Source organism: Scyliorhinus canicula, chromosome 10 (assembly GCF_902713615.1).
Source record: "Scyliorhinus canicula chromosome 10, sScyCan1.1, whole genome shotgun sequence".
In the NCBI taxonomy this organism is placed as follows: Eukaryota; Metazoa; Chordata; class Chondrichthyes; order Carcharhiniformes; family Scyliorhinidae; genus Scyliorhinus; species Scyliorhinus canicula.
The window spans coordinates 190,805,427-190,825,825 of NC_052155.1; the positions used below are offsets into that span (position 1 = coordinate 190,805,427).

At 44.3% G+C, this 20,399-nt stretch overlaps 1 protein-coding gene across 1 annotated transcript in view; it reads right to left on the minus strand.

The window, feature by feature from the left end:
• Positions 1–5,248: 5,248 nt before the first annotated feature.
• The window catches only part of fkbp9 (FKBP prolyl isomerase 9), a 37,358-nt gene continuing 22,207 nt past the window's right edge, over positions 5,249–20,399 (minus strand). The window contains exons 7-10 of the mRNA XM_038810392.1: positions 18,522–18,711; positions 12,530–12,675; positions 11,741–11,907; positions 5,249–8,131 (exon numbers count right to left, since the gene is read on the minus strand). Coding sequence (XP_038666320.1) covers positions 7,952–8,131; positions 11,741–11,907; positions 12,530–12,675; positions 18,522–18,711 — 683 coding nt within the window. The 3' untranslated portion in view covers positions 5,249–7,951. The remainder of the gene's footprint in view (positions 8,132–11,740; positions 11,908–12,529; positions 12,676–18,521; positions 18,712–20,399) is intronic.

Below are 20,399 nucleotides of genomic sequence, written 5' to 3' on the forward strand. Positions count from 1 at the left end.
TGGGAAATTTGGCCAGTTGGATAACAAACTGGCTAACCGATAGAAGACAGAGAGTGGTGGTGGATGGCAAATATTCAGCCTGGAGCCCAGTTATCAGTGGCGTACCGCAGGGATCAGTTCTGGGTCCTCTGCTGTTTGTGATTTTCATTAACGACTTGGATGAGGGAGTTGAAGGGTGGGTCAGTAAATTTGCAGATGATACGAAGATTGGTGGAGTTGTGGATAGTGAGGAGGGCTGTTGTCGGCTTCAAAGAGACATAGATAGAATGCAGAGCTGGGCTGAGAAGTGGCAGATGGAGTTTAACCCGGACAAGTGTGAGGTTGTCCATTTTGGAAGGACAAATATGAATGCGGAATGTAGGGTTAATGGTAGGGTTCTTGGCAATGTGGAGGAGCAGAGAGATCTTGGGGTCTATGTTCATAGATCTTTGAAAGTTGCCACTCAAGTGGATAGAGCTGCGAAGAAGGCCTATGGTGTGCTAGCGTTCATTAGTAGAGGGATTGAATTTAAGAGCCGTGAGGTGATGATGCAGCTGTACAAAACCTTGGTCAGGCCACATTTGGAGTACTGTGTGCAGTTCTGGTCACCTCATTTTAGGAAGGATGTGGAAGCTTTGGAAAAGGTGCAAAGGAGATTTACCAGGATGTTGCCTGGAATGGAGAGTAGGTCATACGAGGAAAGGTTGAGGGTGCTAGGCCTTTTCTCATTAGAACGGAGAAGGATGAGGGGCGACTTGATAGAGGTTTATAAGATGATTAGGGGAATAGATAGAGTAGACAGTCAGAGACTTTTTCCCTGGGTGGAACACACCATTACAAGGGGACATAAATTTAAGATAAATGGTGGAAGATATAGAGGGGATGTCAGAGGTAGGTTCTTTACCCAGAGAGTAGTGGGGGCATGGAATGCACTGCCTGTGAAAAGTTAGGGACCTTCAAGCGGCTATTGGATAGGTACATGGATTAGGGTAGAATAATGGAGTGTAGGTTAACTTCTTAAGGGCAGCATGGTAGCATTGTGGATAGCACAATTGCTTCACAGCTCCAGGGTCCCAAGTTCGATTTCGACTTGGGTCGCTGTCTCTGTGGAGTCTGCACATCCTCCCCGTGACTGCGTGGGTTTCCTCCGGGTACTCCGGTTTCCTCCCACATTCCAAAGATGTGCAGGTTGGGTGGATTGGCCATGAAAAATTGTCCAAACTTCTATGATTAACCTAGGACAAAAGTTCGGCGCAACATCGTGGGCCGAAGGGCCTGTTCTGTGCTGTATTTCTCTATCTATCTATATATTGGTCCCCAGGAAGCGAGGTTATGGAATTACAAATGAGGAAAGGGCAGAAGCTTTGAATAAGTATTTTGTATCATTCTTCACAATTGATGACGTACAAAGCATCCCAAGAACTGAAACCAAGAGGCAAAATGGAAAAAGAAACTTTAAATTATCACTATCAGTAGAGGAAAAAGTGATGGAATACTCATGGGATTTGGCCGTTATCGATGGGTCTTAAAAGGTGGCTGCGGAGATTGTGGATTCATTGGTTATAATCTTCCACAATTCCTTAGATTTTGGGAAGGTCCTAGCAGATTGGAAAACTGCAATGTCATACCTGTTCAAGAAAGGAGGAAGATAGAAAGGAGGTAACTATAGCTTGTCATTGGGACAATGCTAGAATCCATTATTGGAGATAGTAGATGGAAATTTAGAAAATTATAATGCAATCAGGCAGAGTCAACATAGTTTTGTGAAAGGGAAACTTAATGTTAATGTTTGACATTTTCTTCCCTGGAGAATAGTGGATGGAGGCTGTGTCATTGAATATCCTCACAGCAGAATCAGACAGATTTCTAGAGTCGAGGGTTATGGGGCCAAACAGGAACCAGAACGCATGGTAACAGTGGTTAGCACCGTTGCTTCAGAGTGTCAGGGTTCGATTCCTGGCTTGGGTCACTGTCTGTGCGGAGTCTGCATGTTCTCCCCGTGTCTGCGTGGGTTTCCTTCGGGCGCTCCGGTTTCCTCCAACAAGTTCCGAAAGATGTGCTGTTAGGTGAACTGGACATTCTGAATTCTCCCTCTGTGTACCCGAACAGGCACCGGAATGTGGCGACTAGGGGCTTTTCACAGTAACTTCATTGCAGTGTTAATGTAAGCCTACCTGTGACAATAAAGATTATTATCATTATGATGATTTATTGAATTGCAGAGCAGGCCCAAGAGGCCCAATGGGCAACTGCCCCTATTTGTTATGTTCTTAAGGAAGTCCAATTGTACAACTCCCCAGTTGTAGAAATATTGGCATGAGTGACTTTTGTGTCCACCTCAGAGGCACTTGGAGCCTGTTTAACATCATCTGAAGATGGCATCTCTGTTAGTGCTGTTCTGGATTAGGGCTTGAACCCTTCATTGCTAGAGGGATGGAGTTTTGGGCAGCACGGTAGCACTGTGGTTAGCACAGTTGCTTCACAGCTCCAGGGTCCCAGGATCGATTCCCGGCTTGGGTCACTGGCTGTGCAGAGTCTGCACGTTCGCCCCGTGTGTGCATGCGTTTCCTCCAGGTGCTCCGGTTTCCTCCCACAGTCCAAAGACAGGCAGGTTAGGCGGATTGAACATTCTAAATTGGCCTTATTGTTCAAAAAGGTTAGGTAAGGTTACGGGGATAAAGGAGATAGGGTGGAGGTGGGGGGCTTAAGTGGGTTCTCTTTCCAAGGGCCGTTGCAGACTCGATGGGCCGAATGGCCTCCTTCTGCACTGTAAATTCTATGAGTTTAAGACTAGGGAGGTTATGCTGCAATTGTATACGGTGTTAGTGAGGCCACACTTGGCGTATTGTGTTCAGTTTTGGTCTCCTTACCTGAGAAAGGACATACTGGCACTGGAGGGTGTGCAGAGGAGATTCACTAGGTTAATCCCAGAGCTGAAGGGGTTGGATTACGAGGAGGGGTTGAGTAGACTGGGACTGCACTCATTTGAATTTAGAAGGATGAGGGGGGACCTTATAGAAACATATAAAATTATGAAGGAAATAGATAGGATAGATGTGGGCAGGTTGTTTCCACTGGTGGGTGAAAGCAGAACTAGGGGACATTGCCTCAAAATAAGGGGAAGTAGATTTAGGACTGAGTTTAGGAGGAACTTTTTCACCCAAAGGGTTGCGAATCTATGGAATCCTTGCCCAGTGAAGCAGTTGAGGCTCCTTCACTAAATGTTTTTAAGATAAAGATAAGATAGCTTTTTGAAGAATAAAGGGGTTAAGGGTTATGGTGTTCAGGCTGGAAAATGGAGCTGAATCCACAAAAGATCAACCATGATCTCATTGAATGGCGAAGCAGGCTCGAGGGGCCAGATGGCCGACTCCTGCTCCTTGTTCTTATGAGTCACCAACCTTTGGCTATCTCTTTTTTTTAAATTTAATGTACCCAATTATTTTTTCCAATTAAGGGGCAATTTAGCATGGCCAATCCATCTCTCCTGCATATCTTTTGGGTTGTGGGGGTGAAACCCACGCAGACATGGGGAGAATGTGCAAACTCCTCACGGACAGTGACCTAGGGCCGGGATTCGAACCCGGTCCTCAGCGCCGTAGGCAGCAATGCTAACCACTGTGCTGCCCCGCCGTTGGCTATTTCCACTTCTCTTCGGCTTCTCACAAACCCACTTTGTTGCAGATCTGCTTCCAGCAGCTTCCTTAAATTCGGAGCGTTCCATTGATCCTCACTTACTTGTGTGTCTCGGCACCCTGGCCTCGTGTGCGGTCAATTCCAGCCCCACTTGACCCAAGTTGCAGCACACGTGAAATTAGATTTTATATTAATACGTGTTGAACTGACCAGTCATCAGGTTTGTACAAGTTTAAACAAAAGTAATTATAATTTTAAACACAACAGTAATTATAATTAAATAGGCAAAATTATATACTGGTTGTCCGTACTGTCGGATTCCTAACACACGCCCCCAAACTCGCCCACTCTCAAAGAACCGGGGGTAGGGTGGTGGAAATGGAAGAGAAATAATAATAAAGTTCACTTACATCCTGTGTTTGGAGTGGTTTTTCTTTAAATTGTTGGGTTTTGCAGGTTAGATAATGATAATTTGGTCATGTACAAAGAAGAGTATAACAGTTCATTCACTGAGCTGTATATTATTTCAAAGGACATTACATACTGTATCAGAAACTGGCTGAAGAAGGCAAGGCATTTTCATTGTGCTTTGATAGTGATGTGTAGCTGGTTACATTGGTTGAGCACCACTTGATGACATTTCCATCAGCAAGTATGGGTTCAGCTCCTTGTTATCCAAAGGTAAGCTTGGTATTTCTTTTCAAATCATTTACAGGATGTGGGCATCGCTGGTTAGACCAGCTATCTATGAAGAAAGGTCGAGTAGATTATTATTGTTTTCGTTGGAAAGACGGAGGTTGAGGGGGGACCTGATTGAGGTCTACAAAATTATGAGGTATGGACAGGGTGGATAGCAACAAGCTTTTTCCAAGAGTGGGGGTGTCAATTACAAGGGGTCACGATTTCAAGGCGAGAGGGGGAAAGTTTAAGGGAGATGTGCATAGAAAGTTTTTTTACGCAGAGGGTGGTGGGTGCCTGGAACGCTTTGCCAGCAGAGGTGGTAGAGGCGGGCACGATAGCATAATTTAATATGCATCTAGACAGATATATGAACGGGCGGGGAACAGAGGGAAGTAGACCTTGGAAAATAGGGGACAGGTTTAAATAAAGGATCTGGATCGGTGCAGCCTGGGAGGTCCAAAGGGCCTGTTCCTGTGCTGTAATTTTCTTTGTTCTTTGTTCACTGCCCATCACTACTTGCCCGTCAGAAGGTGGTGGTGAGTTGCCTTGAACCGTTGCAGTCCCTGAGGTGTAGGTCCACCCATTGTGAACTTAATGCCCTTTGTGGTTTTTAGAAATGGAATATATGCAATGCCAGTCAGAAATACGTGTAAATGCAGTAGATCCTAAACACCAAAATGCATAAAAATTATCCACATGGGTTCCATTTATTCACTGCAACATGTGTACACACTACATGGAGCCATTTATTGGCAACATTTTTCAGAATTTAAGGATTGAGCTGACCTTGGTATCTTTAAAGCAAATTAAATACTACAGTATTCGCCAAAAGATTCCAAGACGTGTAAATGTCGCTGCAAAAACTAATGTTCTCACACAAAGGCAATTTTTCAGCCCAAATATATAAATTGTATGAAAATGTTCTCTGTTTAAAGATGAGATTTCCACACACTTGGTTGTCAAAATACAAGCTCTTTTATTGAAAGTAAATCGCTTCAAAGTAAAATTGTTTAGTGAAAGACCAAGAAAAAGTTATTTTCAAATACAAGCCTGATTCTCCATCAATGAGCTTTGGAGGTGTAGTGCTAATTACTGAGGACTGTCGGCATTTTCCCACTGCAAAACACAAGGATCAGCAATTACCCTTACTGAAGGTCGTAAATCCTGATTCCTCCACTCTTGGGAGAGCCTTCGGAATGCTTTGAAGTCAGAAAGCTATGAAAAAGGCTAATGGGATGTTGGCTTTTGCCTCAAAGGCAGGTTTGAATTCAAAGGGGAAGAAGTAATATACTTAAGTTGTGCAGAGCCTCGGTTAGATTCAATCTGGAATAATTGTGTTCAATTTTGGGTAGCTCACTTCAGGAAGCTCACCTTGACTGTGAAAGCAACTGAACACTCCATCAGAAAAATACCAAATCTTACACCAGAATGATAACAACAGGGTTCAAGTATGATGACAGATTGTCTAATCTTGCCATGCCAAGTTTAGAAGATTTAGGGCTGATCAAATGATAGAAATTGTTAGAGTAGATCGAGAAACTATTTGCTCTGGTGGAACTCTCAAGAATTAGAACAAGGCAGCTCAGGTAGAATCGGCAAGCGCTTCACACAGAAGTTAGAGGAAATATGCAAGTTTCTTCTTCAAAAGGCTGTGGGTGTTGGGCTTTCAGGTAATGATTTCTAGGATTTACAGTGGAAATCAGCCATGAACTAACTGAACAATGCAGCAGGCCCGAGAGGCTTAACAGCCATCATCCCTATCATTTTATTTACAGGATCAGAGCATCAATTGAGGATACCTTGTTCACAGAATTGAGAGGTTGTAGTGTGTGTGTAACATTCTGGTCGCAAGACTTGTAGTCAAATACTTCTGGTCCAGTAAGTGGTGTATTTGGACTTCTGCATACAAGAGGCATTGTTCAGACAATTGTGGAGTGTGTACCACAGGCAAAGCTATCTGGCTATCTCAGGTTGATAATGAATATTCAGGTGCATCGGAGCAGCTCCTCTCTGACCTGGTTTAAGGGCTGCACCAATATTGCTGCACTGACAATTTGGCCAGATCTTTGATTATTGGGAATGGTAGACCCTGGTACATAAACAGTCCTGCCTGCATGGTTTGGAATATATGGAATCAAAGAGCAACAGGTATTGCTTCTCTCTCCACAGATACTGCCAGATCTCCTGAGCTTGTCCAGCTCTTGGTTTCTAATTACCAAAGATGATGTCAGCTTTGTATAAGAAGCTAATGTGGCAGTGACAGCCAAGCTTTCTCAATCCACCTCCTTCAAACTCTTGGCTCCCAGTGATGTGATGGTCAGCTACAATTGGGTGTGATTAACCATTACCATGGTTACACTACAGCACGCTAAGAGTTCAGTGTCAATTTAATTTGTGCATTTATTTCAAAGGAGCTAAGGAAAGTGAAAAATAATATTAACGTGACAAGTAAATGTGGTTTATGAAAAATGGAATCTTATGGGGCGGGGACCATTCAGCCCCTTGCAGCTCTTTTCAAACAGCTATGCCAACAGCCCTACTCCATATCTCTTCTCCTGTAGCAACAACATCCAATTCACAAGTACATTCCATCAGCCAAGCCAGGGCACCAGTGACGAGTTTTCCATAACCATGCATTTTGCATCAATCTCCTTCTTATACAAAATTAGGAAATTATTAGTTTTCATATTACTCAAAGCAAGTATCATTGAATCATTGCACCTCTTTTTGTAATCAGGTTGCATCAAGCTGCAGCGAGGGATCACAGCCCAGAGTCTGTGCAGGGAATGTAAAATTATACATGACTTTGGAGCCTTACAAATAGTTATAATTACAACCTGAGCAACATTCTCCTCAATGCTGTCACTGGCCTGGTTGATCTTTAGGTTGTACATTATAACAGGCAGTGGGGGTTATCCTGAGGAAGTGTGAACCATAATTTAGACATCCATTAACAAACTAGCAATCTTAGAAAATTGAGTATAAGCGCATACCCTATTGAGGAGAAAATGTCTCACAGAGAACAAGATCCATAGCAACTGGTTCCATTCATTTCCTCCCTGTTTCACTTTATTCATGGATGCTGCGTAGATCCTCGTCAGTAACAAGACATTGAACCTCGACTTTCTATTCTAGTGTTGCATACTGGCAATCAGTCCTAGTCACCCAAAATATGAATTCAAACAGAAATCTGACTGCTTCTCATTGAATAAAAGATTGACCAACAAAAAAAGTAGAAGATAATAAGTTGCAAGATATGCTTTCAAATATCAATGAAATATTTACATTGTTTGACACAAGTTGTGACTGTTGATGATATTTAACTGCATGTGAAATTGGACTCAAAGTAAAACTAATTTGGAGTGTATAGCCTGGGGCTGGGGAAAGGATTATTCTCCCTCTTAATAAAAATTAAAATTCAAATGTAAAAAACACTAAAATAATTTTGTGAATCAACAGTGTTCAGCAGCAAATGAACATGATTCTTAATTCAGTCTTAGACAAGCGTTTGGAATCCGGGTTTCCAATGCCAGTGATATGTTTTATACCAAAGCTGTAGAACAGAAACATGGATAAGACCCAGATCCCAATCAACAACCCACAGGTTAACTCTTTACTTTTCCACTCAATAACAGAACTGATGTCGACCTTCGCCTTATAGTTCATCATGGCTGGTCTGCTCCTCATCCTTCAGCCTGAACTCTTCAGCACTAATCTTGCCATCTCCATTCCGATCCTGATTGGAGAACATGTTCTCTATGATTTTATCAGGAGAAAAACCAGGGGCTAGTCTCCCCTGACCACTTTCCACTTGGGCCAGGATGTATTTGGAAAACTGTAAGAAAGAAAATAGTTAGTTTTAAACAAGTTTGAAACTAGAAAAGGAGCTGACCAGAGCATGTTTCTCACATCATTCAGGCAGGAAGGAATGCAAGCTCTTTTATGTTGGGTTGGTCTGATGGGCAGAGCAGTGGCAGATGGTATTTAACCCTGATAAATGCACGGTGGTGCACTTTGGAAGAAACAGGACAAGGGAGTATGTAATTACTGACCCGAATGACTTTCACACATCATCTCCACTGAGCAGTACTACACTCCAAATGCATCACCTGATGTCTGAACAAAGAAGAAAAGTACAGCCCTTCGGCCCTCCAAGCCCGTGCCGACCATGCTGCCCGACTAAACTACAATCTTCTACACTTCCTGGGTCCGTATCCCTCTATTCCCATCCTATTCGTGTATTTATCAAGGTGCCCCTTAAATGTCACTATCGTCCCTTGCTTCCACCCCCTCCTCCGCCAGCGAGTTCCAGGCACCCACTACCCTCTGTGTAAAAAAAACTTGCCTCATACATCTACTCTAAACCTTGCCCCTTAAACCTATGCCCCCTAGTAATTGTCCCCTCTACCCTGGGGAAAAGCCTCTGACGATCCACTAGTCTATGCCCCTCATAACTTTGTAGACCTCTATCAGGTCGCCCCTCAACCTCCATCGTTCCATTGAGAACAAACCGCGTTTATTCAACCGCTCCTCATAGCTAATGGCCTGCATAGCAGGCAACATCCTGATAAATCTCTTCTGCACCCTCTCTAAATCCTCCACTTCCTTCTGGTAGTGTGGCGACCAGAATTGAACACTATACTCCAAGTGTGGCCTAACTAAGGTTCTATACAGCTGCAACATGACTTGCCAATTCTTATACTCAATGCCCCGGCCAATGAAGGCAAGCATGCCGTATGCCTTCTTGTCTACCTTCTCCACCTGTGTTGCCCCTTTCAATGACCAGTGGACCTGTTCACCTAGATCTCTCTGACTTTCCATACTCTTTAGAGTTCTGCCATTCACTGTATATTCCCTACCTGCATTAGACCTTCCAAAATGCATTACCTCACATTTGTCCAGATTAAACTCCATCTGCCATCTCTCTGCCCATGTCTCCAAACGATCTAAATCCTGCTGTATCCTCTGACAGTCCTCATCGCTATCCGCAATTCCACCAACCTTTATGTCGTCTGCAAACTTACTAATCAGACCAGTTACATTTTCCTCCAAATCATTTATATATACTACGAACAGCAAAGGTTCCAGCACTGATCCCTGCGGAACACCACTAGTCACAGCCCTCCAATTAGAAAAGCACCCTTCCATTGCTACTCTCTGCCTTCTATGACCTAGCCAGTTCTGTACCCACCTTGCCAGCTCACCCCTGTGTCTATGTATCTGTGTCTATGTATTTACATTGTGTATTTATGTATGTCCTATGTTTTTTTTAATGTGTGGAATGATCTGTCTGGACTGAATGCAGAACAATACTTTTCATGTACCTCGGGACACGTGACAATAAAAAAATCCAATCCAATCCAATGAATGGTAGGACACTAGGAAGCTCAAAGGAACAGATGGATCTTGGGGTGCTTGCTGCTGCTTGAGGAACATAGGAAACCATGGGAGTTAGACCAGATTTTAATCACTCCATTAGTGGCTTCTCCAACAACTGCCTTTAGGCTTGAAATTTCCTCCCTAAAACTGTCTTCCTTCTTTTCCTTTAAGATGCTCTTTAAACCCCATGTCTTTGATTAAGCTTTTGACCATCGGCCCTAATCATCTGCAAGTTAAAAAATATATAAATCATTGTGCCGAGTGTTGGGTGGAAACCCTGTCAGGGAGGTGACTGGGGAGCCATAGATGTTGCCTTCCCTGTCCACAGTCCCTTCTTTGGTCTGTGTGACTTCCCCCCTTGGGCGGCTGCTGGTAATCTGCCTCCATTGAGCCGGTGGAGATCACCCTGCCCCCGGCAAAATACCGACAACGTAAAATGACCATTGATAGGACATTTACATATGCAAATCAGCTGCTGGCCTCCTTGCTGAAGGCAGCCTCTTGCATCCCATATTGCATTAGATAGCTGATACAACACAGCTCCCCAACCCCAATTTTAACGGCCCCCATGCCTCTCAGCCTGCCCCCTGGGGCCAGTGAAATCCTGGCAATGGCTTCAGTCTTCCCAATATTTAGCTGAAGAAAATTTCAATGTATCAGAGATTTAAAAAAAGAGAAGCACAGCTGGTGAGTCACGAATGTTTTAGGGTCACGTTGGTTAATATATTGTGAAAATGTGTATTTGGTGAAGGAAACACAAGATAAAGAAGGTGCTCAAATGCTGTACTTTTTGCCTCTCTAATATTTTCATTTTCTAATCTGTTTTAAATACTTGAAAGAGGGAATAAAAATTGCCGAGCTATGCAGAAAGAGAAGGGAAGTGGAGCTCTTTCAAAGAAAAAGCAATGCTGGAGGATTCAATGATTTCAGTGACTGGTTCTAAAGCACTTTGGGATTTCCTGAGTTTGTGAATGGCGTTCTATTAATGCAACTTCTTTCTGTACTGTTACCCCATCACTCAACTCAGCTCAGAATATCATTAATAACCTAACTTCTTTCTGATCAGTATAGTATACTATTCAGTGGGTTACTATGCTGAGCCCATGATAAAGGGCACAGGGTGTCTAATCTTGTTCCCCCTCTCACAATTTACTCAATATGTAATGTTGCTCTATCAGACCCAGGAGTGCCTAATGCCAACACTGAGCACCAACAGTGTTCCACTTTCAAACGTTAACAGTCTTTCCTTAATAAACATAACATTGAAATAGAAGAAATGAATGGAGAGAGAAAAACCAGGAATTTAAAACATTCCCACTGGAATTTACCTATTCGGTGTCTCAGTTGAGAGGATGGTTTGTTTTTAGTTGAATAAAGTTAGATTCGCCTCATCCTGCCACGTATCATCTTTGGCAAGATTGTATTAACATTTGCCAATAGCATTAACTGAGTTTCAGTGCATAAGCACAAAGACAGTATCACCATCAATTGTAACTACTCAACCAACCCATGTTTCCCATCATTTTAATGCCAATATCATGCTCTGGGCAATTTATTTAAAAAAAAAATAGATTTAGAGTATCCAATTATTTTTTTTCCCAATTAAGGGGTAATTTAGCATGGCCAATCCACCTACCCTACACATCTTTGGATTATGGGGGTGAGACCCATGCAGACTGGGAGAATGTGCAAACTCCACACGAACAGTGACCCAGAGCTGGAATCGAACCTGGGACCTTGGCGCCGTGAGGCAGCAGTGCTAACGACTGCACCACCGTGCCGCCCCTTCTCTGGGTAACTTCGGTAACAAAGATCCTTTGTAGCAAACATCATAACAAATCCTTGACATCAATTGACCATATTTCTTCTTGGTTTCCACTGATTGAAAGTTTTACCAGCCCGTACCATCACAACCCCTCTCCCACACCCCCTCCCAAACACATCCTCCATCCACAGACGTACTCTGCCCTCCCTTCCCCTAATCACTTTCCTCTTGTCCCTGAATGCACACACACACTCCTCGAGTCAATGGTGTTTCACTATTAAAATTCATTGTTAGTTTTACCTCCTCTGGACTGACTTCCTTGTTATCGTCCTTGTCAATCTCGTGGAAGAGATCAGGCGATGATACCTCAGAAGTCCAAACGAACATATAACCCTCTGGGAGACCTGTGACAACTTCTACCATCTCAACGTCAAAAATAAGCACAGCACTGCCTGGTACCTCTCCCACTGAAAGATAGAATCACAATGTTTAATCCAGCAGTGTCACCAACAAGCATTACCATTCTTTACACTTCATTCTCCAAAGTATCATTCAAGTCTGAACACCACTTCATGTTGGCCAGAAAACAGCTCACTTCAACCTGTAGCCACAGTGGAATTCACTGGGAAACGCAAGACAGAGAAACAGGCAGCCCAGAGTTTTTTGCTATTATAGGAAGGAGTGTTAATGCAGTGATAATGGGGAAAGGAAAATATCAGAAATGGGCAATTCTGTATGGGAGCGCTGCCAATCATCACTGTTCTCTAATTTGTCAGTAAGATTTTAATTTTGATGTGGCCATACTATCGGAGAAAACTAGCACTCAACGTGTGTCCATACAACTTAGCCACAAATCATAACTCAGTTTTGTTCATCTGAAAACGACCATCACAGCTGTTATCCCAATTTTCCCAGTTTGCTTACAGTACTCGGAGTGACAGCACAGGCCCCCAAATAGTCAGTTACAGCTGGGAGTTTTAATTGAGTTCACTCACGCTTCATTCAAAATAACAGGTAAAATCCATGACTCCTGTTCTTATTTATACTTCAAGTTTCTAAACCCAAGAATAGCAGTAGGTTGTTACATACCAATTCCGCTCTCTCCATAGCCCAGATGAGGTGGGATAACGATGGTGCGCTTCTCATCTACGCACATATTAGTGAGGCCCATGTCCATCCCCATGACCACTTGACCAGAACCCAGGACGATGTTGTACGTTTTTCCATAGTTGTGACTGAAAGAAAGATGTAACTTTCCAATTTGGTTCATATAAACAGTGACTCAGACCTATTGTCCGTGTTTAATATGCAAGGACAATAACAGCTGAACAGATTAAAGCAATGACAAAGCAGAATCTGGTTATGTTGCTAGCTGCCACGACATTTATCACGTGTACCTGTGTAGTGCACACTATTCCTTAGCTGAGGTGGGACAAATAACCTGCTCTCAAATGCCATCAGTAGTCTTCATAGAATTTACAGTGCAGCAGGAGGCCATTCGGCCCATCGAGTCTGCACCGGCTCTTGGAAAGAGCACCCTACCCAAGGTCAACACCTCCACCCTATCCCCATAACCCAGTAACCCCACCCAACACTAAGGGCAATTTTTGACACTAAGGGCAATTTATCATGGCCAATCCACCTAACCTGCACATCTTTGGACTGTGGGAGGAAACCGGAGCACCCGGAGGAAACCCACGCACACACGGGGAGGACGTGCAGACTCCGCACAGACAGTGACCCAAGCCGGAATCGAACCTGGGACCCTGGAGCTGTGAAGCGATTGTGCTATCCACAATGCTACCGTGCTGCTCTGATCTGCTTCTAATCTGAGAGTGGATGGAGGCAGGGGGTGATACAGAGGGAGAAAGGGAGGAAATGCCTCTAGTAAAAGAGATGAAATCAGTGTTAGAAATTTCACAAGAAAAGCCAACACAGGGTTAAACAAAATTTTTATCCAGATTGGAAAGTGCTCAAACGCTGACATTCCAGATTCTTTTTGAGAACATCTGTTTTTTAAATGACATTAAGACTTCCATTCACTGCCGACCTGTCCACATCAGCAGATACCACATTAATGTGAAGCTGTTGGCCAAGGGGAATGTGTTGGAACAGAAACTCCTGCCTGTGAAGTTTTTACTCTCTTTATCTGAACTCTAATTCAGTCATAGCAAGTGTGCACTTGTCTCAAAAATGCAAAGGATCAACAGAGAATCTGAATAATTTACAGCCAGTCTCCCGGAAAAAAACAGCAGCATCAAGAATTACAACATGGAAACAAGCTACTCTCCACAACCAGTCCGTGTTGGTCTTCACTCTCCACAACCAGTCCATGTTGGTCTTCACTCTCCACAACCAGTCCATGTTGGTCTTCACTCTCCACAACCAGTCCATGTTGGTCTTCACTCTCCACAACCAGTCCGTGTTGGTCTTCACTCTCCACAACCAGTCCATGTTGGTCTTCACTCTCCACAACCAGTCCATGTTGGTCTTCACTCTCCACAACCAGTCCATGTTGGTCTTCACTCTCCACAACCAGTCCATGTTGGTCTTCACTCTCCACAACCAGTCCGTGTTGGTCTTCACTCTCCACAACCAGTCCATGTTGGTCTTCACTCTCCACAACCAGTCTGTGTTGGGGTTCACTCTCCACAACCAGTCCGTGTTGGTCTTCACTCTCCACAACCAGTCCGTGTTGGGGTTCACTCTCCACAACCAGTCTGTGTTGGTCTTCACTCTCCACAACCAGTCTGTGTTGGTCTTCACTCGCCACAACCAGTCCGTGTTGGTCTTCACTCTCCACAACCAGTCTGTGTTGATCTTCACTCTCCACAACCAGTCCGTGTTGGTCTTCACTCTCCACAACCAGTCCGTGTTGGGGTTCACTCTCCACAACCAGTCCGTGTTGATCTTCACTCTCCACAACCAGTCCGTGTTGGGGTTCACTCTCCACAACCAGTCCGTGTTGGGGTTCACTCTCCACAACCAGTCCGTGTTGGGGTTCACTCTCCACAACCAGTCCGTGTTGGGGTTCACTCTCCACAACCAGTCCGTGTTGGGGTTCACTCTCCACAACCAGTCCGTGTTGGGGTTCACTCTCCACAACCAGTCCGTGCTGGGGTTCACTCTCCACAACCAGTCCGTGCTGGGGTTCACTCTCCACAACCAGTCCGTGTTGGGGTTCACTCTCCACAACCAGTCCGTGTTGGGGTTCACTCTCCACAACCAGTCAGTGTTGGGGTTCACTCTCCACAACCAGTCCGTGTTGGGGTTCACTCTCCACAACCAGTCCGTGTTGGGGTTCACTCTCCACAACCAGTCCGTGTTGGGGTTCACTCTCCACAACCAGTCCGTGTTGGGGTTCACTCTCCACAACCAGTCCGTGTTGGGGTTCACTCTCCACAACTAGTCCGTGATGTTCTTCACTCTCCACAACCAGTTTGTGCTGGGATTCACTCTCCACATAGGCAGTATCCGAAATCACATATACCCACCTCTTCCCATATCCCTTTATATTCATTTTATAGTAAGATGCATTGACGAAAAGTGGAGATATGATGCTAATCCTATTAAAAACCTTCAGCAAGTTCAGAATTAAAGAACTTTAGACTCCTCCAAACTGCAGGGAGCACGCGGAGGTGATTAGTTGGATAGAGTGCAAATCATTGGACTGTTGCTTACTGAGGTTATATAAATATGACAAAAACATGAATTGGGGTTGAACTCATTATAACAGATGAGAGTCCAGGGTGATTTAAGAACACAAGAAATGGAAGTGAGAGAAGTCCATAAGCTCATCAATGTTGTTGCACAATGTAATACAATCAAGGCTGATCTTGGCTTCAATCCATTTTCCCACCCACTCCCCATAGCCATTCATACTCCAAGACACCAAATTCTATCTTTCCCAGCGTTAAGTGTATTCAATGATGTCACAGCCATAACCATCTGGGGTAATGAATTCCAAAGATTCACAACATTTTGAGTGAAGACATTTCTCCTCAACTCAGTCCTAAATAACACTCTCTCTCTCTCTCTCTCCCTCTCCTCTCTCCCCCCCCCCCCCCCCCCCCCCATCCTGAGACTGGCCCGCCTGTAATCTAGATTCCCCAACCAGCAGAAACAATCTCTCAGTATCTAACCTATCAAGCATCTTCATAACCTTCAGTGGGATCACATTCTTATAAACTCCAGAGAACATTGGGCCTATCATAGGGCAGCACGGTAGCACAGTGGTTAGCACAATTGCGTCACAGCTCCAGGGTCCCAGGTTCGATTTCGGCTTGGGTCACTGTCTGTGTGGAGTCTGCACATCCTCCCCGTGTGCGCGTGGGTTTCCTCCGGGTTCTCCGGTTTCCTCCCACAGTCCAAATATGTGCAGGTTGGGTGGATTGGTCATGATAAATTGCCCTTAGTGTCCAAAATTCTATTATCTATGATTAACCTAGGACAAAAGTTCGGCACAACATCGTGGGCCGAAGGGCCTGTTCTGTGCTGTATTTCTCTACTCTACTCTACAACTCAGTAGTCCCAACAGGAACGGCTTATCAACAGCAGCAGTGGGAAAGAAAGTCTCAGTGAGAACCTGCAGTGGCATTTAAAAGTTTTTCCCTGAACTAAATTAATGAAGTTGGAATGTGCGCCTATATAGATCTTAAAGACTTTCAAGCCATCGTATTCCCTTCTGTGCCTTGTTTACAGCAGTCACTGACTGGCCACACAGCCTGAGGCTTTAGTTGATTCTGGCACTGATGGTGAAAGGAGAACATATTCATTTGGTCCTGTCCAGAACACAGTTTTATGTGACTGTAAAACAAAATTAAAAGGACTAGAACAGGGCGGTGAGGGAGGAAAGAAACAGTTAGATCTAAGCTGTAACTTATAAACAGAGTTGGAGAAAGAATGGAAGCCAGCATTAATTACTGATGGACCCATGAGCACAGACCATGGATCCTCCCTCAGTGCCAGAGACAGGTTATTGGGATCTGCAGTTAAGGAGCCCAGCATCATGTCAAGCTTACACCTTGTGGTCATCTACTTTAAAATTACATTGACAGCTAGGAGAGGGAAGGAAATTGATTGCCACACAACAGGAAACTCACAGAAAACACAACTTGTACTTGTCACCTGACCGGATGTTTCCAGCTTGGGAAAAGAGAACTCAGGAAATTCCATTATTTTTCAACGGTAGTGTTTTAGGAAACACGGTAACCCGTTTGTGCACAGCAAGCTCCCAGAAATGGCAAAATAATTTATTTTAGGGCTTGATTGCAGGATAAAGATTGGCCTGTGGATACCAGAGAGCAATCCCCCGCTCTTTGTAGAAACAGCCTCCTGGCGTTTTATTTCCATCCATCTGAGTGAGCAGGCAGGAGCTCGGTTGAACATCTCTGCTGAAAGAGGACACCCGGCACTCTTCAGTTCTGCAATGAATTAAGATTTTTTTCCACAGGATGTGGGTTTCACTGGCTAAGCCAGCATTTGTTTCCATTCCTAATTGTCCTCGTGAAGGTGGTACCAGCCTAGAATTTGTGCTCAGGTCTCTAGAGTGAGGCTTGAACCCACAACCTTTTGACTCTGAGACGAGAGTGCTACTCAGTGAGCCACAGCTGACTCAACAAGCTGTACTTAGCTTGATTCTCATTCAGGGATAATACAGAGTTGCCTTTTAAACAGGAAGAATATTGTTAACAAAAAGGGAGCGTAAATCTTTCTCCCCTCCCCCCTTTCCAAAGAATCTCATCTTTTCTTTTGAACACTAGATAAGGAAGCTGTAGAGATATTGGTTTTGAAAGACTCGCTCGTGAAAGAGGCAGGAATTTAATGCTGCATGTTTATGATTGTGAGCAGCAAAAATTTCTCCCCAACCCCCACTCTAAAATTCGCACTTCTAACCAGACTCAGCTGTAAATTTCCACGTATACAAGTCAGCGCCCCCCCCCCAACCCCCCCCCCCCCCCCCCCCGAAATATACCCCAGGCAGCCAGACAACCAATTCTGTGCATCTTCCAGACAGGACAGAATCAATCACAGGGCATTCTTTAGCCACAATGTAATTCCCTCAATGGTGCCAGGTTTACTAGGGCCTTACTCTTCAGACGCAAGTCACAGAGCAGCCGCCGGTGTGTGATTTAATAGATGTCTGTATTTAGAAATAGAAAATAGCTTATTGTCACGAGTAGGCTTCAATGAAGTTACTGTGAAAATTCCCTAGTCGCCACATTCCGACGCCTGTCCGGGGAGGCTGGTACAGGAATCAAACCGTGCTGCTGGCCTGCTTGAAAAGCCAGCAATTTAGCCCAGTGAGCTAAACCAGCCACTTGGTTCAAGGTAGCCAATTATTTGGTTCAAGGTAGCCAATTGATAAGAATCAACCTCCAATATGGGTGCACTTGCCAAGCTTGCCGTCAACTGGTAATCATCAATAACCATCAACAGAATGATTTCTTAAGCAAAGCTTTGAAACCCAATGTCATTAACATTCAGAAACAAAATAATTGAAAGTCTTTTTCAACTGGTTGACACTTTGCAGGGCCACCAGCATCCTTCATTTGAGGAAAATCAGCCACTCTCAATCAGATCCCTGTTGGAATCAGGCAGTAGCCACAATGATGCCTCTGCAGTTGAATAACCAGCCAACATTTAGCATCAAGGCTCATGGGTGTCAGGTGGGGAGGATGAGCAGTGCTGGGTGGGGGAGGGGGTGGCGGCGAGTAGGGGGAAGGGCAGTGCGGGGGGAGATGCTGCTGGTGTCGATAGAGGGCGAGATGGTGAAATGTCGGATCAGCCATGATCCTACTGAATGACGGAGCAGGCTCAAGGAGCCAAATGTCCTGCTCCTGTTCCTATTTCTTATGTTCTCAAGTCCCATTCACCATAGTCTAACAGTAATTCAGTGACTTTGCCTGCCAGCACCCCGCTGGGAAATAAATGCTTGCTCAACCAGAATAAGTAGCACAAAAGCCATTCTACCTCCGTTAGACTGTTGAGAATTAGCAACAGCTCATTTTATCTGAACTATGGTAGAGGTATTCAGTCCACACCAGTATCATCAGAAACATAGTTCAACAGCAAAACTTACGTGGAATCTAACTTTGTTCCGTCCATCAGTGTTGCATTGTAGTGATATTTAACATAGTCTCCTTTCTTGCTCCGGGTGGTGCAGTTACTGGGTTTGTGGTAGGTCTTGATTTCAATTTCATCGGATGGGTTGTGGACATCTATCATTTGGATATGGAAAACTAGGACAGCGGAGCCTGGGATGGTTCCACCTATGTCAAATATGAAAAGGAAGGTCAGAGCAACACTGGTTAATGTCTGGGAGAAAATCGACTCAGCACAAAATTCTGGGCACTCTAAATTCAGGTCAAGAATCCAATCAGCTCTTTAAAAATTATCGATTCAAAGTGGTGAAAGTGCGGACGTCTAAGAGACGGGAACTCAGCACAAAAAGCTGGAGCAATTATACTTTTACCAGTTTATGGATTATGTAAATTGCACAATTATATAATTACAGATGCAAATGACACTAGTTTTTCACTTTAACAAGATTGCATTCGCAAAGTAAGGAATCCAATTCAAGGGTCTCCAAGAAAGAAGTTTATATCTTTAACTAAAATTAATTACTGAAAAAAAAAGACACGTTGAAGCTTTTTATCTTGCACTCATCAGGACATTATACACAAGAAGATGGTGGGTGTATGGAATGCACGGTCAGCAGAGGTGGTGGAGTCAGAGTCATTAGGGACATTTAAGCGACTCTTAGACAGGCACATGGACAGCAGTAAAATGAAGGGGTGTAGGTTAGGTTGATCTAAGATTAGGATAAATGGTCAGCATCGTGGGCTGAAGGGCCTGTACTGTGCTGTACTTCTAAGCCCAGTGTAAACCAGAATAGGATCTCGACAGTAAAGAAAGATGCCATTCGGCCCATCAAGTCTGCACCATCCCTTTGAAAGACCACTCGACCTAGGCCGTATAATCTCACCCTCAGGGTCAATTTGGCATGTCCAATCCACCTAACCTGCACATCTTTGGACTGTTGGAGGAAACCGGAGCGCCCAGAGGAAACACACGCAGACACGGGGAGAACGTGCAAACTCCACAGTCACCCAAGGTGGGAATCGAACTCGGGTCCCTGGCGCTGTGATGCAGCAATGCTAACCACTGTGCCACCTGATGGGTATTTGTAAAGACACCAGTAAAGTGAAGACACTAGCATTGCCTGATGGTTAAAACGGCTCACCCTGTATCAGCATAAGCAACATAAACAGCAGGGTTCTGAAGATGCAACATTTGGCATTCAACAAGACTGACTAAGTGATACTTAGACAGGCTGAACCATAAAGCGCTCCGGATGTCGATTTTAGCACTCTGGGAGTGCCTAAGCAGGAGTCTAGGACCCAAAGAAGTAAGAAAACAAGTGGGGAAAGGCAATTTAAACTACCTTGTGGAAGGTGGCCAGTGACAAATGGCTGCTGGGAGGACCCTTTTGTGTCAAAGGGGGTTATGATATGCGAGAGATTGTTGAAATTGAGTACGTGATATTGGGATAGTCAAGGATCATTCCCGGGGAAAAGAAAGACACGAGTGTTGGTGTGTTATGGGTTTTACAAGAAGTCAGTGTGGGTATTGGTGCCCCGGGAGTGCCTTAATGAACAGAAGCGTTGGAAGGAGATGGACAAGTTAAAGTCTCTACTCTCAGTCCAAAGGGGAATGATGTGCGCTTTTGGGGACCGAGAGATGGATAAGGACGACGGCAATAAAGATCGGGGAAATACGACAGATGGGTTTTTCAAAAAGCTAAATTAACAATTTGAAACAGTTTGAATCACTGCATTCTGAAAGCACATTTGAAACAAAACATCCGATTCGGGGAAACGATTGGTTTTATTGCATGTAAGGTGAAAGGAATTTTTCAGGCTTTGATTAACTCATTCAGAACTGCTGGCAGCTCAGT